Source organism: Coturnix japonica, chromosome 2 (assembly GCF_054131305.1).
Source record: "Coturnix japonica strain WE chromosome 2, WE-NBRP24, whole genome shotgun sequence".
Classification (NCBI taxonomy): domain Eukaryota; kingdom Metazoa; phylum Chordata; class Aves; order Galliformes; family Phasianidae; genus Coturnix; species Coturnix japonica.
The window spans coordinates 130855053-130881846 of NC_140664.1; the positions used below are offsets into that span (position 1 = coordinate 130855053).

Genomic DNA, 26794 nt, shown 5'->3' on the forward strand with positions numbered 1-26794 from the left:
AGGAATTAATAGTGAGCAAGAAACATGGGCTCAGTGTGTGAACTGACACACTCAGCTCTCCAGGCAGTACAAGCATAACTGGTCTAAAATATCTGGATCTTTAAATTCAGTGGTACCTGTTGATGGCTGCTCAGAGGTTGTGCCAGATCCTTCTGTGTGAATGCAGTCACTGGTTCTGCTTTCTTCTTATTGGGAGCTAAAAAGAACTGCATACAGTCTAAAACAAAAAAACAAGCCATTGTTTTCCAGGTAAGCTTTGCAGTAAGAAAATTCAGCCCTCAAAGCGATGAATTGAAAGTAAGCAACAGCCTTCTTTTAGAGCAGCATAATTTCAGTGCTTTACTCTGACTTAAAGTTGGAGGGTGGGAAGAGGGCACTGCTTCCATCCATACGGCTGTGTGAGAGGGAGAGATTTAGTTTTCCTTCTCTTAATTCTGAGCCTCAGTAGTCATGCTACTACGTGCTACACCTTCCTCCAAAAACTAATGTTGTTTGCTCTCTGCCCAAATTACTACAGGTTTTCTACCTTCTAGCGGCATTGATCCACACATACAATGCAGACCTGTCCCTTTGGAAGTACCTAACCTAAAAGTGAGACCACCACAGCTTTCACAGTGCAGTTGTTGAGGTTACTTGCTTCAGTGTGATATTAGAAAGCAAAGCAACCACTGCTGAGATTCTCCTGCATAAGTAGCACATAACTGCAGAAACCCCACAGTGAAGATGAGAAGTCACTCTTGTTTGTGCCCATTATAGAACCTAAGGCTGACCATGGATTTCTGGAATATATTATACATCACACCTGTACCTCATCAGGCTCTGAATTGCAGCTCTTCTCTGAGAGTGGTCAGGCACTGGAATGGGCCGCTCAGTGAGGCCATGGGGTCACCATCCCTGGAGGTGATGAAGAAACGTTTAGATGTTGTATTGAGGGACGTGGTTTGGTGGGAGATATTGGTGACAGGTGGATGGTTGGACTGGATGACCTCAGAGGTCTTCTCCAACCTTGGTGATCCTGTGATTCGATAGTGTTTTTGAGAAGGGAATGTGCAAAAGAAGTTCGGTCTCAGAGTGGTATATTGATGATTATATAAGGCACTATATAAGGCACTTATCTCTTACTGCAGTGGCTTGGCACCATCATGTGGCCACTCTGAGTTTGCTCAATTTAAGGACCAGTTTATACAGATAAAATGTCTTTTTCTTCCCCAGATCTCTGTTCCATATAACGACATTTTCCGTCACAATCTTTAAATGAGAAGATAGAAAGGTTAAAAAAATTAAAGACATTTTCTGCTGGTGATTTTGTTTTTACAAACTTTACCAACAGAATATAATAAGTTGAATGTTACAGTTCAACTCTTTCTCTCCCTATAAAAGCTTTCAATATGATTTACAGAATCAAACAGGATAATTTACACTGGATATCCCAAAGGAATTAGAATTTCATGTCCCAAGTACATAATATTTAGGGTTTGACTCAGTGTATGTATCAGGACAGCTTCAGCTTCCAGGTATTCATTTTGCAAAGGTTCCGTGATGAAATCAGCAGTAACGCTGTAAGTGTGAATTTGTTTGCATGATGTTTTCAGGTAGGCATCAGAAAGCTTTACCAGGCACTAAGAGTGTAAAAGACCAGAGGTAAAAGCTGCAACATATTCAGGTTGTTTAGACAAAGGGAAAATTTTATGTCTGCCAAATGAAGGATTGCAAACATTCACTTCTGAATGGAACAATGGAAAACAGGGGTGTAATTTATAGGAATATATTTTAGGAATTTTTGGAAAATATACAAATCTAGAATTCTTTCCACACAGAAATACAGACCATCTTTTTAGCATAATAAGCAAAACTTGATTCTTTCATTTTTTAGGATAAAATATATATTTTCAACTAAAATAATGCACAGATTTTATTTAAAATATGTACAAGTAATATACAAAATTATGCTATGAATCTTTTTAATACAATAAAAAAATCATAAATATTTTGCACCAAACTTTTCTGCTTCTAACACGACCTCAACAGGATCCGATTTAGTTGTTCAGATTCCTCAGGCTGAGGTAATGCCCATTTCTTCTTCACACAGTGAACGTCGATCTCTCCAGAGTTGTTGGCCAGCACAATGCCTAACAATCCATTTGGTTTTTCTGGTTCCCCAAGCAAAGCCATAGTTATAACACTGAAATCAAAAGAGGGGAAGAGGTTGGTATGGTTAATTGAGATAAAATGGTTTAGCAAGTTATTTATATTTATCTAAACTATTTCTGGTATCTCCTCTTTATCACAGTGTAAAATTCCTCCCTAGTTCAGGTCCCAGCATGTTCTCCAACCTTCCACCAGAAGCAATCACTTAATGTAAATCTAAAAGGAAATATTTCCCCTGTTCATGGATTCCATCATCAGTTTCCAATCATAACTTAAAATTATCTCCAGCTTGCAAAAATGAACTGGATACTTTCATTAGTAGAATTTTCTAAACCACAGAGTAAAACTGCTTTAAAAAAATACATTTATTCCTTCCCAAACTAGCAGCACTTCGTTCTCTATAGCTGGAAGGTTAGAAGGATATTCACCAAAATAGCTTAAGGAAGAGAGATCTTCCCAGGAGTGTTCCCAGCAGAAAAGAAAAAGAATCCTCAAGACTGTAATTCAGAAAGGCTAAATTGAATTGATTATGGATCAATCTACAGGATACCAAGGCATCCTTTGAGCGCAAACTCTCTATAGGAATAGCACTGTGAGACTGCCCTGGTTTTAGTCTTGGTGAATGTATGCTAGCCAAAAATATTGTTTGTAACAATAAGCACAATATGTATTTTTATAGTTAATAACTTAATATACGCACAAATCTAAAATATTCTCCATATGTGTATTTCTGAGGCTGATCCTGATTCAGAAAATTAACATTGTTCTCAAGCAGTCCACTGTTTTCAGTGGGGTAACATTATCCTCCACATATAAACAACTTTTCCACATTCTGAAAAACTGCTGTCCCAGTGATAAGGTTATTTCTGATTTTGATTTATACTAACATGACTTCTGTGTCAGACTGTATAAAATAATATGTAAATAAGCACAGACTAAAATTACACTAGATGTAGTTTCTCTTTCTAAATTTCAAGTAGTTTAAAAATACAATTAGAAAATCAAATCGTAATGAAGATTTAATGTTAAGCAAAGAGATCTCCACTCAAACTCTAAACGAAATGTAGATCATAAGAAATTTAATATTTTGATAAAAATAGAACAGTGTAATGTACTTACTTCTCTGATGGAATAGTTTGCTTTGCCACAGGAAACAAGTCATTTTCCAGAAGATCCCAGATGTAAATATTAGATGATGCATCGAGGACAAAAAACACGGCAGGTCTGGTTAAAGCCCATTGCAGGGCAATAACTGGCTGGCCATTTGTGCTGCCATTCCACTGCATGAGGGGATACTCTGATGTCATCTGGTGTAATCTAATGCTTCCATCTGAACAGCCAACCTATGCCATAGTAAAAAAGAAGAAAACAAGCAGGTTAAAAATCACATCAGTTCCAGGCACATAAATAAAATGAGCTATCTGAATTGGGTGGCACATATTCATCACATTTCACTGTATAGACTATCCAGATTTTAACTTTTAATGTGACCTTGAGTTCAAAAGCAGTAAGTCTGCAATGAGTATACCAGAGTAACCAAATCCACTGATCTTGGGATGAAGCTCCAGTTTCCCATTTAGAAAAGTTCTCAAACAACCAATTTCACTAATACTATGATCAGCACAATGTGACAGATGTCTGACCCAGGGTGAGGTCTGAGCCTTGAGAACAATTCAGAAGGCTACTTAGTGACACAGGTGAACTGTAAAAGCAGAAACAGATTTCAGTAAAACAGACTGTGCTTAACAGGATAATGATTATTAAACTGATTCATAATGAACAGCAAAATACAAAGGCAGGCAGAAATACTGATTCCATTTTGCTTTACGGTGGCCTTCATCACTTTAGGAAGACTCCAGGATTTTCAAATCACAATGACTTTTAAAGATGACCCTGCAAATTGTACTCGTAGTCAAAAGGATTCTTCAAATACAAACTCCAGATCAGTATCACTCTATATACATACACGTGTGAAAAAGGAAGAAACTTCCACAGATAAACATGAAAGCTCTGGACTGCTCATAGTGACACAAGATACGGACACTTTAGCCAAACATGTTCATTTTATACCTCAAGCAATCCCAATGAAGTCATGTAAATTATAGCATATTTAGCAATATGCATTATTTAAGAGAGGATCAAGTACAACTATATGCAGGGATAAGTAGATAGAAAGTAGATATGGAGCTAGAGTCAATTTACACTGAATAACTATCACAAGGGAGATGAGTAAAATGCTATGTGTCCATAGGAACTGCAGAGCCAGGTCTAAAGTCACCTGACCACATGCAGGATTCATATGCTGCCAGGCATACCGCAAGAGGAAGGGGTTGTTAGCAGGCCAGCTCCAAAATCATGAATTGGAAAGAATGGCAAGGAATGCCCACGGATGCTCCACAGACATTTCTTTCACAGGTATCTTATTTCCAGAATGATTATGTGACTGAAATGCATACAAATAAGAGTGAGCAACAGCTTACGCTTCATCACTGCATAAGACCTCCTACTAACGCTGAATTTCAGTAACACCAGAATAAGTTAGAAAGCCAAAGGCATCCATGAGACTGACATTTGTTTCTGTGAGCCCCAGATGCTCTATCCTGTACATAAGCAAATTTATAACTTTGGGACACGATATTTGTTTGATACCCTTCTTTGCAGTTGGAATTACCAGGTAAATCAATTAACACGTCCAGTTTAATTTGTCACACTGGAAAATTTCCCTTGATAGGTAATTAAAAATAAACTTGCATTAAATAAAAATGTTTTCATACCAAAAAGAGTGACTTTCCAAAAGGGAAGAAATCAATTGCACTGATGTTTATCGATCTCATCCCACTCTCCTGGGGTCTGAATAGCTTTGGAAGAACTTTTAAATCATGTCTTGTACCATGGCCTACCAGACCCTGCAAAAACATAACAAAGCAGAAATTAATTGCACTATTAGTCATATACAAGATAACATCAGTAATTCAAAAGTTTACATTTATATAATTACTTCACAGAACAGCTACCTTTAAAGGTACCTTTGTACCCTCAGTAAGTTTGTAGATGACACCAAATTGGGAGGTAGTGTCAATCTGTCTGAGGGTAGGCAGGCCCTTCAGAGGGATCTGGATAGGCTGGATCACTGAGCTGAGGTTAATGGGATGAGATTCAACAAGGCCAAGTACCAGGTTCTGCACTTTGGCCACAATAACCCTATGCAGCTCTATAGGCTTGGGGCTGAGTGGCTGTATGACTGTGAAGAGGAAAGGGACCTGGGGGTGTTGGTCAATGCTCAGCTGAACATGAGCCAACAGTGTGCCCAGGTGGCCAACAAGGCCAATGGCATCCTGGCCTGCATAAGAAATAGTGCGACCAGAAGGTGCAGAGAGGTAATTATCCCCCTGTACTCAGCTCTGGTGAGGCCGCATCTTGTGTACTGTGTTCAGTTTTGGGCTCCTCACTACAATAAAGACACTGAGACCCTGGAACACATATAGAGAAGGGCAACGAAAATGGTAAGGGGTCTGGAGCACAAGTCTTATGAGGAGCGGCTCAGAGAGCAGGGATTGTTTAGCCTGGAGGAGGCTCAGGGGAGATCTCACTGCACTCTACAACTTCCTGGAGGCTCAGGGGAGATCTCACTGCACTCTACAACTTCCTGAAGGGAGGTTGTGATGAGGAGGGGCTTGGCCTCTTCTCCCAAGCAACAAACAGAACCAAGGAAATGGTCGCAGGTTGTACCAGAAGAGGTTTAGATTGGACATAAGAAGGAACTTTTTCTCTCAGAGAGTGGTCAGGCACTGGAATAGCCTGTCCAGGGAGATGGTGGAGTCGCCATCCCTGGCAGTGTTCAAAAGGCATCTGGATGAGGAGCTCTGAGAAATGGTTTAGTGGTTTTCTGTAGCTATGGTAATGGGAGGACAGTTGGACTAGATGATCTCGTAGGTCTTTTCCAACCTGATTCTATGATAGGCTATTAATAGTTATGAGAAGTAAGCATATTTTGATAATATTCTCAAGTTACAAATTTTATATACAGACTCATGATAAAAATCCAAGTGAATGGGTCCACACTCAAAACCAAAACTGACAACGAAGTGAATTTTGGTATATTACTCACAACATTTGTTCCAACAATGAAATGATTTGGATCAGATGGCAGAAATTTAACCATCAGCATCTGGGGCATCCTCAGGAGCACATCCTTTGGGAAAAGACTGGGAAAAACAAAAAGGTAAAAGATGACAAGAGAATAGTGAAAGCTTTCTCCTAAAGCAATGCAAGTATATTACAGAAACATTCGACCCAAACGTGCATGGACAGCTCTAGGAATTCTATTCATAAGAAAAATGTAAAAAATAATGTAAATACTGTGAAATATCCCTTAGAGTAATTCAACAAAGTATAGGAAAAATTAGCTTTATGAGATGCATATGTAAAATCCAAAAGCCCCCAATTTCTTACCTTTTATTCAACTCCATGGTAGAGCTATGTACTAACTTCACTTTCCCTCCAGGAATTAAGCCTAAAATTATAGAAATGAATTATTTAAACTGATTCATGCATTTTGTATTAAGAAAGTGCATCAAAATAAAACCAAAACTACTGAATAAAAGTTTAATTCATAATAAAATTGTTTATTGTAGATGTACTTTCTAATATGTTAATATGTAAGAATTTTACATCCTTTACAACAATTTATTTCCAAATTAAAATCTAAAAAGTTCTAACCTTTGACTTGGATCCCTTGCAACTAATTACAGTAATGAGACAGTAAGAATTGTTACAAGAAAGTATCCCATGTTACTTGTTAGTAATGACCAAAATTCTTCAAACTCAAATTTTTTTGCAAACGAAAAGAAAATGAATGCCAGCAGAATTAATGTTGTGTTCAGCCCATCTCCATAGCTAACTTACCCAAAATAGCAAAGGTACGCCCTATTCAGAATTCTTTTTGTCAGCAATGTTGCTTTCTCCTGGATTATTTGCTGTCAGCACAGACCATTCCTCCTCCTCAGAAACTTCACAATCTTAAAAGCTTTATCTCTACTTTATCTAATATACAGTACTCACCTAAATCAGTTTGCGAACCAGCTAAATCCACTTTCTGTAATTCTACAACTACCTGAAAAGTCAACATTCAACATTAAAAAATAAATATTTACCAAACCTTAAAGTTCTTTTAATGGTTGTAATAATGTATGACATGCCTATCTAAACATTCTTTTGGAGTTAACTCTAATCTTACAATGATTACAGGCAGACTCTCTACTCCCTGTCAATACTTGTAATGCTAAAAATAGTTCCTCATGCCCATCAGAAATTTCCAAATGGAAGGCAGAAAATGGGAAATATCTTCCTATACTTACTTAGAATGGTAGCTACCACCATGTTGGTGTAACTGGGAACCAAAAAATCAGCAGGATAATCTTATCCATAGATTTCTACATTTTGCCTCTTCAACTTTTAAGTCATATAAATTACAAACATGACTTCTCCCATACATTCAGTACACTCTGAAACCACTGTGATTCAAACAAAATAAAGTACGTGTATGAATGAGGGCCAGGGTCCATCGTTCAACTGATAGAAATAACTGAACGTACTCCTGTGAAGTAGAACTACTGATTGCATGCTTTGTGATCTTCCTGTTAATAGTTTTGCCTAGAGTTAAGGAGTCTGGTCAAACGCTTTGAGGAGAATTCTAGCAGAATGGCGAGCACTGCTGTATTTTGCAGAGAGGAAATTCTCATCAGAAATGCAAAATTTGCATTGCTGTTTTTTTATTATTCTGATGCCATATTCTACCTTTTCATACACATATTACTCACCCACGTATTGAGGATTCCATTTTCATCCATTGAAGCTATCTGAAATGGAGGGCCTGACATTTCTATGGAAGAATATTAACAATTCATATTCATACAATCACCTTCATCCTAAATGATATTAATGGATTTGAAACATTTCCTGGATTAATGCATTCTCTAAAACTTCTGTATTCTTGCAATGGAATTAATAATGTCTCCTCTATCACACTGCCTGAGAATTTGGGGACATGAGGGTAAAAGTTTATTATGAAGGCTGGCCATTTAGGCAAAAGGTGCAGGAAAATGCACCAATTATAGTCACACATTTTAAGAGCTGTCAGAACAGAAAATAAATGTTAATGTTGTATGTAACTGATACTAAAAAGAACTTAGAAGGCAGAATGCAATTAAAGAAACCCCTAGAATTTGGCTGGGATGTATTTATTTTACTGGATACCTAAAGACTCAGATGTACTGATTCCTTGCAGAGCAGTTCACATACCTTCCTGATGAGAGAGGCTGGTGAGCCCATAATTCTGATCAGCATAGAGAGGAGTTGAGACAGGTTCCACTGCTACTATAGGAGAGGTATGGTTGACTGAATTTAAAATACCATCTGTAAATAAGAATAATTCAAAGTAAACGCTACACTGTTTTCAATAAAAACAACAAAACTGTAACAACTTTACAGCTTATAGTAGAAAGATGATTACAAATATATGCACAATAATGAACTGCACAGTGAGTCATTTTTAAAAAGACTTTAGAAGTTACTCTTAGAAAGTAAAAATACAACACTGCAAACAGTTCTCTAAATTAACAACACACTGCTAGGAGACATTAATGTTTCATCATTTGTTTTCACTTCTAATTTTCCAAATTGCTGCTGCAGCATTTATGTTGCTTTATCACACATTTAATTAAAATCTTCCATTTTGGAGCCACCACGAAGAGAATTATGTTACTTTTAACCTCCATAAGCAACAGAGGAAAACATAAATCACTGCTTACAAAAAAGGAAAGACAAAATTGAAGGAAAATGGCTTTTCCAAAGTATTATTTAATTGACAGTAGTTATCCTTAAATAAACAGTTCACCATATGTTCGACTACCAGCCCACTGTGCAATGCAAGTCCAAACATCTTCATCCCACTAAGAGAAATCAAAAGTCTATTAACAATCAATTCATGTCTACTTTAACATGGCTACTGCAATTAGATAAGTTAGTGAACAAACTAAGTTTGGTACTTTTGTTGTACTGTAGTTCTTGCTCACATGAAAAGGAAAAATAAATAGACAGACTAATTTTGCATCCATTAACAAAAAATTGTTGTGTGTAATTTTTTGACTCGAGGGTACAACACAGCACAAAGTAAAATGGCAACAAATTACAAATGAGACTGAGATGAATCAAAGGTCAAAATGCTGCAGTATATATTTCATCCCCAGTTTCTCAACATACAACTACATACATTGAATACTTCAGGAAAAGTAATAACTTGCTACTCTATTTAATTTTGCACTGAAAAACAATGGTAACAGGCAGGCATAAAGATCCATTAATTTCCATCAGATTCATAGACTGTGAGGATCTCATGAACTAATTCAAATGCAGAATTAATTAAGTAGGATTGGGTCTACAAATATTATTCATATGCCATAATAAACTTCTGTCGCTTCTGAATTTGTCACCTATAGATTATGAAGAAGTTTACAATAACCTGCATTATTTGTTCATACACTAAAGGATCAGAGGTGTAGAAAAATGGAAAAACACAATGACAAGAAAACACAAGAGCATGAAATATCACACACAAACACTTCTAGAAAGTAAACTGTCTTCTGGCTTTCCAGTATGTGGGTAACACTAAGCTACTTTTAATCAATGGAACAAATGGCTACAATGTTCTATCTAATACATTGAAGTTTCTGCTGGAGGAGCACAGCAAAGTATCGTGCCAACCCCTCAACAGACTAAACATAACCTCTGCAGTGGCTACACAAGACTACCGAGAAACAGTGCCAGCAGAATTGTAGTGGAATTGTTCCACTGCCCACAAAGTGATTTATCAGAGTACATTTATACTAACCAGTGGAAAATGTTGGAACCCTAAATGTCCAGTCAGTTCCACTGAATGTGACATGAGGGTGCATTCTTGTGTCTTCTCGAAGATCCCACACCAACAAAGAGCCATCTACTGTTCCAGCAAAAACTAACGTTGTTTTACTGGGACTAAAGCAGCAACATAAGACCTGTTAAGTAGGAAAAATATACATCATTGATATAAGGAAAAAGATCAATGATTTGACAAGCCTGAAATATGTTTCTCTTGGGCATGTAAACCCAAAACAGACAGATTACAGGTGTGTGCTGCAGAAGGACTATTCATCAGTAGAACACAAAACCTTTAGTAGGCCCTCACTTGTAAAGACAGTTGTGTAATCTGTGTCAGGCCCTGCCACAATGCTGAAGGAAGTAATTCAACTGTTTCACAGAGAGGAGGAAAGAGATGTCCTGACATCTGATCCAGCTGTTCTACTTGTGTTCACCTTTTTAAACCATTAAATGGAACCAACATTACAAAAGCAACAACAAAACAAAGATCATCACTAAATTCTAGTATTAAATAGAATATTGCTTGCTTGCTAGGTCCAAATGTGGTTTTTTTTTTTTTTTTTAAGAAGATGGCATATCTTGCAACCAGACAAAAAACAAAACAAAAATACCAGCAACACAGAATATACACAATAGTGTCATCTATTCAACCATACAGTGATATTAAAACATACCTCAGAGTCACATATTAAAACTTTCTGAGGACTGGAGGGCTGCCAGATGTTCCAAACACATATGATGCTCTTTCTGTCCAGTAAAGCAACACCTGCCTTATCAGGTAATCCATGAACAGAAAGCAGTGCCTGCCTCTGAACTTGAGAGACATATAGGCAGGATATTTTCCGGTCTAAAATGTTGGGATAAAACATTGAGAAAGAAAGAAACAACAACAAAAAAATCACTGCAGATGAAATACCTGGCTGCCATAACAACAGCTAAGTAAGCTACCACACAATTACGAAGAATATTTCTGTTAAGAGTGGATTGATTTTAATGATATTCAAGAAAAGAGGAGGGATCAGAGAAGAAATCCAAGAGAAGGAAATAGAAAGCAAAAAGGAATAGATTTAGGAAATTAATAGTACAATCATTCTGGGCATAAGCAAGCCAGTGAAAGAGAACTGATGTCAGTATATACACTGAAAATTAAGCTGAGCCTCAAACAGGAAACAGCACAGGCCAGGCTTCTGGTTCATCTCACAAGATCATGTTAGGATACATACATTTTTGGGGTTATAGTAGGTCTTCCTCATGCAATTCCAGATATTTCATTTTTCATTTCTTTTTTTATTTGAATTTTTACCAGTTTATGTGGGGAAGATACAGAGCACTTGAAATATATCAGGCTATATTTTCCCCATTCAATGACTTTGCTTTATTTATTACTTTGGCCCTACTTTCAGTCTGAAGAGCCTATGTGAAACGACACCCTGTGAGATGGTTCTTCAGTAACAGATGCAAGAAGATAGAACAAGGACACCATGACATGCTAATCAATGGCCATACTTTTGGCTCTGCAGCAGCTAGGATGTAACCCATGCGAAGCCATTCTGTACCAAGTTACAGCAAGATTGGAACAATTAAAGAAAAGTTAGCATTACATCATCTATATCCTGAGATATGCTGTTTGTACCTCAGTTAAGATAAACAGAATGGTATTTTGCAGAAGGAAGAGTTCAAACTGTATACTACGAATTGTAGAATAAAGTTCCCTTACCATGGAGGAATGGTTGGTTAGTATTTAACTGGAAACAGCTATCACTAATAGACAGACTGGTTTGTTGAGATCTTAGTTTCCATCCGGGTTGCGCTGCAGCTTGATCTTCCTCTAGCAAAACAGCAATCACCTTTCAAACATAATTACATTTATAGAAGTAAAAGGGTCATCTTATCTTTCAGTTTTCCTACTGTAGCTTTAAAAAAGCAGATTAATTTAATAAATCTTTGCTAATTCTCACATTAATTTTCTACTTTTGCAAATACACCTTAGCACAGATCTAATTCCATGCCTTTACAGAGAGATGAATCTCACTGATAGGAAGCATTATTTAGGTAAATTATTTAGATTAGACAGAATAAGTAGTGTGAGTGATCTGCCACATTGTATATTTATGCACACAACTCATAAAGGATATTAAGAATGTACCTGGCCTGCTGATCGAAGGAAATTTGCTAATCTTAGTGAATCGATTTTGGGTGCTTGAGCTCCATTTGCTGACATCTCCTGGCCATTAATGGGACCTAGGAAAATAAAAACAACCCAACAAAACAACAAAAAGAAATGTGAAGCTTGACTCAAAAGGAAATCAATTAAGAGAAACCATAAGAACAACATAAGTTTTAAACACAAGGAGAGACAGGAATCAGCTTCTTTTCAGCAGTAACTATAGTACTGAATAACATGTTCCATTGGGGAATCACATCCACTGCCAACAGTCCAGGAGGAAGAAACTATTTCTGCCACATATTCTCCACTCTCCATCAGGTAACTCATAGTGCCTACAGCAGGTTTCTATCAACACATTACAAGTTCTGATGTTATGAGGATTCAATACAGAAAGATTACTTGTGTATACATATAACTGACTAACATTAAAACATTATTCACCTCCAGATACAAGGGCACTTTCCCCTGGATGCTGTGTCCATTTCTCCAGTGTCTCAACCTCCTCAGTCTGAACGTCTCTGTCAAGATTGTCCTCATTACACTGAACATAGGCCTGAAGTATAAAGACCAAGTGGGATGGGTAACACAGCAAAGAATGACAACACAGAACATAACTGCATAGAAATATTCATTTTTAAATTGATGTGCTCCATCTCTTCAGTTCCTGAATTCAGATCTAAGCATATCAACACAAAAAGTGTAACCATACACACATTTAAACACATTTTGCCCAAGAGTATTTGACCTACTGAAAAAATACAGAACACTTCATATTATGTGTATAGAATACCTGGGGCAGGGAGCCAAAAACATACAGAAAGTCCTTTATAAAACAGGGAAGGAAGAAAGATCTCTTCTAATGCAGATAGGAAATGGCCTATTTGGCCTTAAAGCTTTAATATTATTGCTTTATGGCAATAAAAGTCTAGACATGAAAAGTAACAATTTATTATTGAGCTATCTTATTAGCTTTAATAACTTCATTTTGTAAGGGAAATTATTTTCCAAAACAGGAAAAGACATTTTCAGGATTAAAATATTACACCATTAGTTACTCACCTGCTTAGTGTTCATTTTACCATAGTTCCTAATATACATGTCATATTCATTTACGGGAGGCAAATCCAATAAAGAAAAACTAACTGAGAAGTCCAGATCAATCAGTGGGAGAAGCTCTGCAATCCGTTTTCTTACATTTCAAAAGAGAAACACAAAATTAGTTAAGACCAAGATATTTCTGCATCAGCTCCTATTTAAAAATCCATTGATCTGTGTGAAATCCTACTGCTTCACTTGTGTAGATATGTGGCCAATGAAAAATCAATCTTTGTCACAATGGATACAACAATCCATCTATTTTGATGTCATAAAATTGTTAAAACATTTACATTTCAGAAGTTTACTGCCTGAATTACACATTAATGCTACAATACAGATTGCTTTGCAATGGGAACATTTTGTTGTCTTTTCCCTTTTTCCACTTTCAGATTTCTTTAATATACTTAGTACAAATTCAACTCAAGCAGTTATGGGCCTCTACCATACATACTTAAGCCATGTTCCAGATGTATATTTTAGTTTTAATTTCTTCTCAGTAAGATAGTCTTTAAAACAGAAAAAGACTAGAGTAACATAGGATAGAATTGCTCTTCCAGTGTTTTCAGTTGTATTTTTTTTATGCATATGGAGCATTTTCACATTTCCCTTTTGCTGATGTATTTTAGCTATTGCATTTTCTTGTCCATATTATTTTTACTTCTGCTTCCTAATACATCACCTCTTCAGAACCACTGTGGGAACAGATTACTGAGACATATTTCAAACTCATGAAAATAGCTTCCTTATTAGAAATCTTAAATGACACATTCAGAAAATTCTTACATGATGTGAACTAGCCTCATCATTACACATACAAGTCCAAAGTACTGCAGCTCATATATGGGATGCTGTCAGTCTACTTATTGGTAGTAACGTATTATCACAGTATTAAATTTCAGAAACCTTTTCAGCTTCCGAGAAAATTCTAGTTATCTTCACAGGCTACATACATTTTAAGCATGTAAAGAAGGTTATATGCATAGCTATTTATATGGACTCCCAAGAGTGGTGCTATATATATTTGTATGGAAGGCATTTAAATCAGACACTGATGAGGAGATTCACTCTACTGGATTTCAGTTGTCTGAAGTTATTTATCTGAACTGCTTGCTCAAATTCCCTTCATAATCAGAAGAGAGTAACAAATAATTCAGGTGATTCTTCAGACAGAGGCCTACCTGAATTTCCTAATCTCTCCACTGTATATTGAGAATGTGCAGCCAATGAACTCACGTGAAATTTGGGCATATAAATTTAAGCAAAATGAGTTAGGTTAGACAATAAAATTTTCCTTCTGTGAAAATTAACCCCTGATGAGCAGAAAAAGCAACAGAATCCAGTATTAACATTAAAACTGCATGTTCTTAAGATTCACGTATCCAGTTGATTTAAAAGCAAATTAGAGAGATATACAGTGCCTCAGATAAATCCTGGTGCTACTGACAAGTTCCACAGGAAATAAGCATTGCTGTGGTTTTTTTAGCAGAGTTGTCTTAGAAGTCTCAAATCTAGATCATTTTAAAAAAAATCAGTAAAAACACATTTTTACACCACCTGATGTTATCCCAAAAGGGGAATACACTACTTTGGAAATAGCATTTACCACGTAGCATATTGAATATTTCAAGAAATAACAGAGCCCCGAGGCTTGCTCTCTTGTGTTTTAAGCCTGTAGTTAAATAAGAGACTGAAGAATTATATAGAGAAATGACAATGCTGTCAACTCATTGTGTAACAAAACACTACACACACTGATACAAAGGTAAATTTCCATTGTAAAATAACATACAGCAAAAGCCTACTTAAGAACTAATTGCTTTTAGGTTACAAAGTTATATTTGACTCTAAAGGTCACAAGTTTCTAAACTTCAGATATTTCAAGTATTATGAAAAAAAAGACACTTTACATGTTGACATTTGATTTAAAACTCACTTACTTCTGCTTACTAGCCATAATTTGGCTACTTTGTCTTCGATTTGCTGTTTCGAAATCCATGAATATTCCACAAAAGGAGTTTCTCTCAGGAGGGCATTGCGTTTCTGTAATATTAAAAAATGCTTTTAGTCTTGTAAGTCCCAATTCACATGACACTAAAACATGAAGCCTAAAGTATAAAAGTGACAGATTTCTTACCACAAACCTACTAAAAAGTTACTAGAAGTCATATAACACAACCTCTAGCACATTGCTGGTATAATAAGCTTTTTAACTTCAGTAATTGACCAGCCTTTTCCCCTAATTATGGCCCATTACTAGTCAATCAATACAAGTGAACACTGTAATTTTCACTTTAGAAGACTGATGCAGAAAGTGCCTCTTCCTTTCTTCTTTCATTAGCTGGTCCTCTCTTACCCTGTATACACTGAAACAATCTATTTCAAGTCACATTGAATTCACACAGAATCACAGAATGACCCGGGTTGGAAGGGACCTCAAGGATCATGTAGTTCCAACCCCCTGCCTAGCAGGGCCACCAAACATACACCTTTACTAGATCAGGTTGCCCATGGCCCCGTCCAACCTGGTCTTGAACACCTCCAAGGACGGGGCATCCACAACCTCCCTGGGCAGCCTGTTCCAGGGCCTAACCACTCTCCTAGTGAAGAAACACACACACACAATACACCAGGTGCCTGCTACACCTCTACAGAAGAATTTGTCTCTGCAGCAACCAGAAGACGCATTAACAGAAGCATAATTGATGCCAGTGGATGAATAACCTAAACACCGAATTCTGTTGGCTTTTTTTTAAAGCAACAAAACTACACATGTAAGCAGTATATGCTTTTTTCACTCCCTCCCTATCAGAGCAGTGACTACAACCTTGATTGAAAGAAAGCCAATTCATGTCACCAAAAGACCCAAACTGTTCTAACATATTTCAAAATCCAGACCTCCTCGTCCTTCTCTTACCCAAAATAAGCCATATTAAATGTTAGTCTGTACGTTTTTATACTTCACATTTTCAATGATTAGTAACGCCTCTGAATCACTCCTTAGCAATATGAGAACTTACAGCACTTACCCACAAAGCTAAGTGACTCATCTGAAAGACCAGATTTCTGCCTTTTGGTAGACTTCTGGAAGAAACGGCCTGTTTACTCATAAGCTGTATGGGTTACTCATGCATTTAACATAAAAAGACTGGTCCCTACTTACATACCCATGACTGGTTCCTGTTTTTCATTTTTGATTTTCTGTGGCAGTGAAGCACAGATTCTGTCATTTTCTGCATTAATCGCTCTTTGAATTTCTTCAATTTCTGATGTTTTGGAAAAATGAATCTCTCTTTGTTTGTCTCTTGTATCTCCTTCTTCACTTTTGTCTTCATCGTAATCATCAAAATCATCTTCATAATCCTTTAGAAGTAACAGTGCTTTCAGTAACTAATAAACATGGATTACAGATGTATTTTCAAGATTGTCTTAACAAATCAGGAAATGCATTCCTAATAAAAACAAAACTCCCATTCATACGGCTACAAATCCTCTGACTGAATGGAACTTAAACATAACTACTGCTTGCTTATCTCCACTAAATGCAAAGGGCTAATATAGTGGATACTTCAATGCCAGAAATCAGACCTAACCTCAATGGAAAAAAAATCCTACTTTAGCTGAACAAAGATCACAGAATCACAGAATTATCAAGGTTGGAAAAGACCTAGAAGATCATCTAGTCCAACCATTACCAATACTTCCAGGCTAAATCATATTCCTCAATACCACATCCAAACGTTTCTTGAACACTCCCATGGTCGGTGACTCCATCACCTCCCTGGGCAGTGCATTCCAATGCCTGACTACCCTTTCCAAGAAGTAATACTTCCTAATGTTCAGCCTGAATCTCCCCTGGCTCAGCTTAAAACCATTCCCTCTAGTTCTATCACTGATTACACGAGAGAAGAGGCCAACCCCCAGCTCACTACAACCTCCCTGCAGGAAGTTATAGAGAGCTATATGGTCTCCCCTGAGCCTCCTCTTCTCCAGGCTGAATGATGACAATGTACTTTGTTCAGCTAGCAATGAAAGCCCATTTGGTTCAGTATCTTTATCTTAACTTTAAACTATATGAAAGAGATATAAAAATAGGAGAGTCCAATGAAACAAATAAGTGAAAGGACTGCTATATGTCAATACTTTTTCCAAGGCATTTTTGCAATAGAAAATAATGAGGCCATTTTTTCTTCATTAAATTGTTAATTTGCTGCTATAATTTAAGAAGTACAGAATTTTTCACAGAAACCCATTTAAATAATTGAAAGCCAGCCAGACATAAAAGGCATCTTATGAAGACTTCAACAAAAGAGAAAGTTGGCTCCCAATCACCAGTGGTATCCGAGTAAATATGAAGTAGAGAGTTTCAACATAACATTTTAGTTACTTACTTTGATAGCCAAGTTAAGGCCACCAAAAAGTAAAAGTAAAAACCATTCAACATCTTTTAGTTTTCATTTCTGTTAATAAAGTTAACCAATATTTTGACACTAAAGAATTACTTCAAAAGGACAATTTTATGTTTTTACTTACTTCAAAATCATCTTCATAATCTGCTGAAAAGTTACCCAGTTCTGGGTCTGAATTATAGATGTGTGTATCTTTAACTTCCTAAACAAAAACAGCAAGTGAAATTGTTACATACTACTACCAAAATCATATTTTTAATGACAAAATAAAACAAATTGTTTTTTAAGGGGATTACATAAAAATATCTCTATACCGAAATTGTGCTTCAGAACCCTATTTGTTGATAAAATAATGCAGATGTAGGAATCAGGAAATGAGGTACATGCAATGAGAAAATAAGTCTTACATTCAAAAAACTTTGTTAACATTCAATTCCCTACTATACTTACATGCAATAAGATTTACAGAATCCCTGAAATAACTTCAGAGAAGCTGCCTTTAACGTAGTGAACTCGTTTAAAATCATTAACATGGTAATAACCCCAATATAATAAAAAACAAACCAAAAGCTTAACCAACACACATCAACCCATCCAATCCTTAGTCACACATTTGATCCTTTCATGACTGTTCAAGAGCTTCCTGTCTCAGGTAACAGTCTTCAGTCTAGGAATCCCCTACAAACCCTCTGCAACAGGACCAGGGATTGGAAACTGATGAAATCCATCTCAGCAGTTTGTCTAGCTCAATGCCTACAACCCCATTTCTATCAACTGCAACTACAGCATGGATTGCTAGCTACCTATTTTACAAAGAATGTAGTACTTTCTTCTCAAAAGTATTACAGACATTATAAAGCTTAGACAGCTTATACAGATGCCTTGTTTTTCAGTCATCAAACTGGTACAACTAGAACCAGAGTACTTGTATTTCTGGCTGCCACTTTCAGTTATTTTCCAGACTAATCTTGGGATCAAGAACAGATTATGTTACTTAGGCTGTCCATTTGGAACAACGTGGACAAAACTGGGCCAAATTTCCCCACGGAATTTGGCTTAATTACCCCATCTTATTTTGCCTTCTATTGCCAGTGAAGACAGAGAAATTAATGCAGAAGACCAAACCTAGAACAATTAAACTACTTATTTTTCCCCACAAATTACAGAGGTAATTCAGGGAAGTTTATGTCCTCACCACAAACTCATACCTAAAGGTAAGCTAAATCTGGGCCTTAATGATTAGTGCAATGCCAGCTGCAACCTGGAACCTCAGCTGTTGGAAACAATGGAAGAGAATAGTTTGAATGTATTAGTTAATCCAGCATGACTCTCTACCACAGTGAAAAGAACTGTGCATATTAAAAAAAATGTTGGAAAGCTTCTTTCAGGAACACATAAGTATGTCCTGGACAGTATTATGCAAGGCACTGATGACAATTTGCATTCAATACTGAGTTCAGCTTTGGCCATCCATACTAAAGAAAAGTGAATGCAAATTGAAACAAAGCAGCAGATGCTCAGATGGTGGGAGGAATGAAGAGTTTGGATTCTAAGGGTCACAAAAGGAAGGTCAGAGAAAGAACAGAGATGCTTCCTATAAACTCATTAGAAGAAAACCTAAAAAAGTATTTAAGATAAACTTAAGTCCTAAAGCAAGAATAACAGTAATGTATAGGAAGTTAGAATAAGAGAATAACAGATAACAGGGGTCTTAGAACAGTCTTGAAACAGATGTATTTGTAACATGAAAACAGGTTTTAATAGAAGTTAAAACGTCTTTGAAAGATACATTAGAGAAATGTATGAAAAAGAAATGCCTGCCCAAAACAGGAGAATACAAAAAAGCGTCTTCAACCAGTACTACCACATTTTCTCACATCAGAACCCCAATCATACAAAACAAAACAAACCAACAAAACAAACACCAAAAAAGAATTTGGGTTTTGGAGGATGGTTACAAATAGTTCAAAATATTATAAAGTATTTTAAAGCCTTTTATGATAAGATTATGCTGTATCTGTGCAGATGGTTTCAAGTAATCCCAAGTTTATGGAGCTTGCATACTATATTTGCTGAAAACCCAGGTCTGTCTGCACCTTTCAATTTAAAACAAATAAATGAAAGAATGAACACCCTGCATGTTTACAAAAATACTTTGTTTCTTTCTTGTGGCAAGTGTTATAAGTAACATAAAAGTACATTGCTAGCTGCATTTCATTTGGCTTACACTGCATTTTCTTTGCCTGTGTCAGCTGTTTAGAGTAACTATAGATAAATGTAGTTTATTTTACCTTACGTATGCCTGAAGTCTTCCCACCTACTGAGAATTGCTTTTTCAAGTGTAGAAGATACTGATAAAAGATTAATATATGGCTGCCTTTAATGCTTGGCAAATTTATACAGAATAAAGCCACTTTCTGATGCTACATCTGAAAAGAGATTGTGATAGATATCTGAAGATCAAGGAATATACATAAAGATCAGCTCGGAATGGTAAAATTACACTGTATTGAAATACACATTGTAGTTGTTATTAATCCAAGAGAAAACACAATATTCTATGATCAAAATTAAGTATTTTTACCTCTTGACTTGCGTCTCTTTTCTCTTTTTCACTGATTTTTCCTTTATCTTTTCCAGTCCTGTTGAAAAACCGAACACGAATTTTAACAGTTAGCTCAGAAGAAAGCACTGTTGAGTTTTGAGGTTTTTTCTAAGAAAAAAAATCACTGTTTCTTCCTGCAAATAAAAAAAAAACAACCCTGAGACTTTCCAATATAAACAGGAATATTTCTACAAACACTTTTATAGATGTCTTTTTTGATATAAAGTAAAAGTGAAACCACAAAGAGATTAGTCAGCCAAGAATTGCAAAAAAATCTCATCCAGATGTAATGACAGTAATACCATCAATGCAAAATATCTAAAAGATGGGAAAAAATTGAAACCCATACATATTCATTTTATTAATACCGACGGTCAACCAGGCTTCAAGATAATATTGGTGTAATGTGTGCTAATCTATGTAAATCATAGTCTGACATTCAAATCTGGTGTTTCATTCTGAGGGTTTCTTTATGAGGACAATACAATAAGGGAGAAAATCAAGAACCACTTCTGCTCCTTAACAATTTCTGTGATTAGTTCAGAAACTGAGTATCAGACTTCAAGATTGTTCTGAGTTCTTCTTAAGAAAGAAGAAATTATTCATATATACTGGTGGTTGGACTGACAAAGATGAAGAAGCAACAGTAAAAATAGGGTAGTGTTTTCTTAAACCTTACATTTGTCCACACGACTACATAGTGAATTTCAGGTGGTAAAACAACAGCATGTTTGTCTACTGAGCTAAGTGCCTACAGTAATATATCTGTAGTCTGCAAGGACAGCAAAATTTCTCCCACTACGATGGTGCAGAAAAGAAGAACCAAACAACATAAATATACGCATTTTTAATTAAATTAAACTGGAGACAAAACACTAGATACTATGAGATCAAGAATTCATGCTTAATGTTTTAGTGGTGACTGCATCTGAGTAGAAGCCATATAATATACCTTCATTTTGAGTCTCTGAATTTACCTTACAAGCTCATGGCTCATTTCTTCTCCTTGATTTTCCTCCTCTGTTCTGCGTTCACTCTTCTGTAAAAGAAATCACAATATTTAAGTGTCAGAAATATGTACAAATACCTATATTAGTAGTAGTGATATTTAACAGTAAAACAGGTTTACGATAAATTAATTGCAACAACACATTTGTCATTGCTTGTAAGAAGGTTACTAACTATTTTCAGAATATTCTCCCCTTTACAGCTACGTTGAAGAAAGAAACCAAAATATATGTTACATACATAAAATGAATTTATCCTGAATATATTAAATACTTTGGAGAGTAAAGGAAAAGGGACCTTGAGCCTTCTCCTTTGCTTAACACAACCCCTATAGAATTTACTCTGGCCAAGTAAAAACTTTAATCTAAAGGATGCCTTAAAGTTACTACAATAGTTAACAATGGTTTCCCAATATTTAACTTGACTCTTCAGTCAATATTATATATATATATATATATTTATATAAGTCTATATTAGGAAGGTATGTAAAGTCTGGAAATGTACTCAATAGGTTGTTCAAGACAATGTTCCTTTTTATTTATCTATCCACATGCATCAGAAAAAGGAATGTAACTCTGAAACAGAATCATCAGCATAGCTGAGTATATTCATTAACAGCTACTTGAATAAGTGACTACATTTTAACGCATCTCCAGCCTGCTCTTGACTTTTGAAGGTCACAGTAATCAAGAATTTTATAAAAGAATAAGTTTCTGACATATACATAAGTTTCCAGTTCAAATTTCATGGGTAGAATTCAGCTCTGGGTTCAAACACTTGAATGCAGACAGTATTTTAATCTACCATCTTAGCCTCAAACTTCAGAAAATGCTGGCATGCAATCCTACTGTTTTGATTGTTGACCTTAGCAGTAATTATATTTTTTTATATTTTTAATTAACTATAAGTTATAAGGTAACGCTTTTAAGTGTAAAAACAAAAACGCTAACCCTAAGATCAAGCTGCTTTCTTTCCATTTCTCCACTTTTTACTCTCTTCCTGTCTTCTGCCAGTTGTCCTCTGTCTCCATGGGAATATTCTTCTGTAGACCTCTCTGACTTATGTCTTTCTTCCTCTTCCTTTGCGTAAGATTTATGACTTCTCTCTTTAGAAAGTCTGTCTTTTTCTTGCCTAATGGCATGTTCTTTTTTTTCCCTGTATCTCCTTCTTTCTTCTTTATCCAATTCTTTTTCTTTTTGTAACTTGTGTCCATGTTCACCTCTTCCAACTTCGTCTGCTAAAAACGTGCCAATGCTGGTTTTCATATGATTATCCTACAAAATAGGAAAAATAACACTGATGAGCTAGAAAGCTCTACAGAATTGTTCTATCTTATGAATACATTGTTTAAATGGATAAAAACATACAGATTTGCTAATCCCTGGAGGCATCCAAGGCCAGGCTGGATGTGGCTCTGGGCAGCCTGGTCTGGTGGTTGGCAGCCCTGCATATGGTGGGGGGGTTGAAACCAGATGATCATTATGGTCCTTTTCAATCCAGGCCATTCTATGATTCTATAATTATCTCTATTTTTGCCATTATAGGTCTTCTGACAATTTTTTTTTTCATAAGCAATGATGTAGAAGCAAGTTTTGAATTACCAAAACACTCCAGATTCTGATATTTCTTCAGAGGCGTTGCATAGTTTACTGTAGTCTATTGACTATATTCTTCACATACAAATTTAATTATTTAATTACTAGATCATCTATCATAAAATAAGCTGTATACCTACCAATATCTATACAACCAAGCATAACAGATGAGAAAACACTTGTGAAAACCTTGCTTTATATGCAGCTCTTGAATTTCTTGGGAAGTGTGGTCTGATCCAGTTTCTTTCTTATTTTCCAATCTTATCTTACTCCATCACAAAACACTGCATTCCTTTCCCTTACCTTCTTCCCTGTATGTCTTCTTTCTCGCTCTTCACCTCTTGTTTTCTCCTCTTCTAGAAAACATGTAAAAATGTGCACAAACTTTGTACATAATTAACTGTAGAAAATTGCATGTAGAGAACATTATTTCATTGACCCTGACTTTCTAAAACATATTATTTTCCAAAATAAGATTCAGTTGAAATTCTTTCTACAGAGCTTCCTACTTTCCTGATGAATCCCTCTGTTCTTAATAGCCTTTTGTAACAGTAAGAGTAACTACACATGCTACTAAGTACTATTTTGGATTCAAATGCATCAGGCAGTAGAGAATATATGTGCAGGAATGTGCTTACCATTCTAATCAACTGATAACAAAAACAGTGAAATTCATTATCTTTTCAAAGAAAGGGAAACTGGTATCAAAATTAAAAAATAAAATAAAATATATGCCATAGGATCCTGTAAAGATACATAACTGAAATATTTCAAAGTAAAAGAGCAACACAGAGCAACTTACCCAAACGCTGCCTGCTTTTTTCTCTTCTTCTGTGATGTTCTTTATCTCTTCCTTCATATGATTTCAGGTTATTTTGCAAATCTGTTGGCTTTATCTCATGTCTTTTATGTGTTTTATCACGTTCTCTATTGCTCTCCCTGTCTCTGTCTTTAGGTACACTGTATCTTTCCTTCTCTAAACTTGACTGCTTAAGCTTATCCTGATATCTCTCTCTGTCTTGATCTCTGTGGTGCTCTTTTCCTTTCTCTCTTGTTTTATCCCTATCTCTTTCAACAGACCTCAGTCTCTCTCTCATCCTTTCCTTGCTCTTCCCTCTGTCTTTGCGTTCATCTTTATGAGTGCCTATTTCATGAACAGCCTTCTCTTTGTGCAGTTTCTTTTCTCTGTGCTTTCTGTCTTCATTTTGACTCTCTGGCTGTGATGCCTGATGTACCAAAAAAAAAAAAAAAAACAAAAAACAAAACTGTTAGAAAGAACATAAAGAACATAAGTGAGATTTATAAGATGCACTTCACAATATGCGTGAAAAGATTTTGGTAAGAAAAATACAGTAGAACTGTAAGTTATTCTGTTTAGAGTTGGGCCACAAAATTATCAGAGTGTCTTAAACCATTTAGCTCATGTAGAGAAACTGTGCCATCTTGTAAAATGTATAACAAAAATAAAGAGCAATGATGGATAACTGGGCATCCTGTAACTGCCATTAGAACAGAAGACTCAGTTCAAGTAAATCCTAAAGCAGAACACAACATAAAAAGTTGTGAAAGAAAATTTTTGGCTTAGATCCCACGAGGATGCTACTATCCCTGTATCTTTTCAACATTATAAGAAGTTATATTTGAACGCTCCTGAAGCATGTACCAAACACCCACTGGTTTAGATGCATCCAAGATTATGACTATTTATTTAATGCAGAACAAACAGAACTTTCTTTGATTACAGTCAGTGAGTAAAGTGAATTAAACTTTATCCATCTGTTTCACAGTAATAAAAGCCCAATCACTCTATTTCGGGTGGGACCAAAACATTCCAAGCCATATTTGTTAGCTTTACCTTTCATGGAAGTACAAAGCATTTACTACAGCACCGGCACTGAACTAATGGAAAGCTTTGGAATGCAATTGACAGAAAGTTAGGTAATGAACAAGGAGAGTATCTACTGATTATCAAAGAACTAATGAGAATCTGCACAAGACAGAAAAGAAAGATGAGCACTGGAAAACAGCCTGTAAAAAAATACGTGATGAATGTGAATAGTGTTACTGATCACAGCAAGAATGACTGTTTGGCCAACGAATAAAGTGATTAACCAGCTTAAGAGCACATGACTAATATAATGTAGATGTAGGAAACTGATTAAGTATGTATAAAGAAAAACCGTAACTCGGATTTGGGTAGTTGGCAAATCAGATCCCACTGTGTAATGTGATTCCCACACCAGTGCTATTATTCCCATTTACTTAATTATGAAATCTGAGTGGTAATATTACATGACTTGCATAGCTAGAAGTGGTTGAATGCGCCAGACACTGGACATAGCTGGACTATCCAGGTTCCAGAATAGCCCATTGTAGAAAGAAAGATAATAGTTATGCATTAATGATCTGTACTGCTTGTATTCAACAATGCAGTTTTAAAGCACAGCAGAAAAACCTCGTGGAGCTAAAGATCCCAGAACACAGAGTTCCAAGTAGAACAAGCAGTCATACCTCTCTGTTTAGAGTGTCAATAGATGCCACCTGTACAAGGAAACTTAATATAAAAATTAATAGAAATGAAATTACCCTAAGATGTTTCCTAAGTTCTTCTGATTTCCAAGTATCTTCTTTGGTTCTTCTCTAGAACAGAAAAGATAACAAGACAGTAATCAATTTCAGTGAGAAGTTAATCACTTAAAAATAATAACTTTTCAAAGGCAAGGATCAAGATATAGACGTCAAGTAATGCTATATTTTGTTATATAAACACTAATTTGATTTAGTCTTAATGTACATGTGTTAAGGTACTTTCTTTTCAGGTACTTGCAGTATATCTTATTTGACTAGACTTGGAGAAGGCTTGAATCACATACTTCTACTGGATAACCAGGTGCTTCTATAAAGCCTCATTGACAGTGCTTATGATGACAGACCTTTAGGGTCCTTTAAGGAAGCTCAAAATTCTTTGTTCTTTCAATGATAGCCATTCAATAGTATTACAGACCAAGTGAGTAAACACAGTTGGGCCGCACATCTTTGGGAAGTAATCAGTGTATTAATGTTAACCTCCTGCTTCTACCTTCAAAGTCCAGGTCAGAGACTTAATTTTTAATATCTCTGAGGTTGGAGATCGCATGGGGAACCCAGTTCCAGGGTTTGAGCGCTCCCATGTGAAAATGTTTGCTTTACACCATGTCATAATTTCCCTCAATGATATTTATGGTTGTTGTCTTCTCTCACTGATCACTTCAGTGAAGACTTTGGCTCTATTTTTTCCACCTAACCTCTTTAGATACTTGAGAACAGTAGCACATCTTTTTTTTCCCTCTGCTTTCAGTGGCTCCCTTAGCTGCTTTACCACTCACACGACACGTTCCACACCACAGCCAGCTCACCACTTCCCTCTCATTTCCAACACCATTTGCCTACTTGAGAGCTCTCCTAGAATTAAAGCCATCTCTCCAGTGAACCAACACTGGAGCCAGCAGAACCGGGAGCCATAGGAGCGGTTCAGGGAGCCTCGGAGCGGGGGCACCTCAGACACTCGGGGCTGGGCCAGGCCGAGCAGAACCAGCCGGGCCTTGTGACGGCTCTCCCGACTCCCGCAGCTCGACCCCTCACCTTATCGCCCTCCATAGCGGGGCAGCACGTCCCCCCTTACACCACGGGCCGCCTCCGGGAGGGCATCAAGGCGCGGCGGCCGCGTCCGGGCCTGCCTAGCAACGGGCGGCGAGCTGCGGCTGCGGGCCCGGCTCGTAGCGCCGCGCAGGGTTGTGGGAGCGGGGATGGCGGAGCTTAGAAGGGTGGGAGGCGTTACTGCCTGCCCCGGGTTTCCTCATGCGGTCAGAGGGGC

General features: G+C 36.6%; 1 protein-coding gene across 3 annotated transcripts; it reads right to left on the minus strand.

Moving 5' to 3' along the window:
* Nucleotides 1–1749: 1749 nt before the first annotated feature.
* Nucleotides 1750–26722, minus strand: DYNC2I1 (dynein 2 intermediate chain 1). Of its 3 annotated transcripts, none has more exons than XM_015853056.3 (24): nucleotides 26563–26722; nucleotides 25528–25581; nucleotides 23744–24167; nucleotides 23245–23294; nucleotides 22297–22620; nucleotides 21316–21377; nucleotides 20318–20375; nucleotides 17858–17935; nucleotides 16492–16687; nucleotides 15265–15367; nucleotides 13289–13418; nucleotides 12671–12782; nucleotides 12209–12303; nucleotides 11780–11909; nucleotides 10737–10909; nucleotides 10037–10199; nucleotides 8449–8562; nucleotides 7968–8029; nucleotides 7210–7261; nucleotides 6601–6661; nucleotides 6257–6353; nucleotides 4923–5054; nucleotides 3268–3491; nucleotides 1750–2182 (listed from the first exon to the last, which is right to left on the minus strand). In XM_015853056.3, exons 1-24 carry the CDS (start codon nucleotides 26575–26577, stop codon nucleotides 2011–2013), a joined length of 3081 nt encoding a protein of 1026 aa, XP_015708542.1. In that variant the 5' UTR covers nucleotides 26578–26722; the 3' UTR covers nucleotides 1750–2010. The 3 variants fall into 3 exon arrangements, 2 of the variants coding, with proteins under 2 accessions (XP_015708542.1, XP_015708541.1); XM_015853055.3 differs by having other exon boundaries at nucleotides 23245–23297; XR_014943648.1 differs by lacking the exon at nucleotides 7968–8029 and having other exon boundaries at nucleotides 23245–23297.
* Between the last annotated feature and the right edge of the window lie 72 nt (nucleotides 26723–26794).

Bases quoted from the DNA above. Each gene is read 5' to 3' on its own strand.
- DYNC2I1 (XM_015853055.3), bottom strand. The intron at 12,783-13,288 runs GTGAGTAACTAA...TTTATACTTCAG, and splicing joins GTAAAATGAACACTAAGCAG to GCCTATGTTCAGTGTAATGA. The intron at 6,662-7,209 runs GTGAGTACTGTA...CTATAATTTTAG, and splicing joins TGGTTCGCAAACTGATTTAG to GCTTAATTCCTGGAGGGAAA.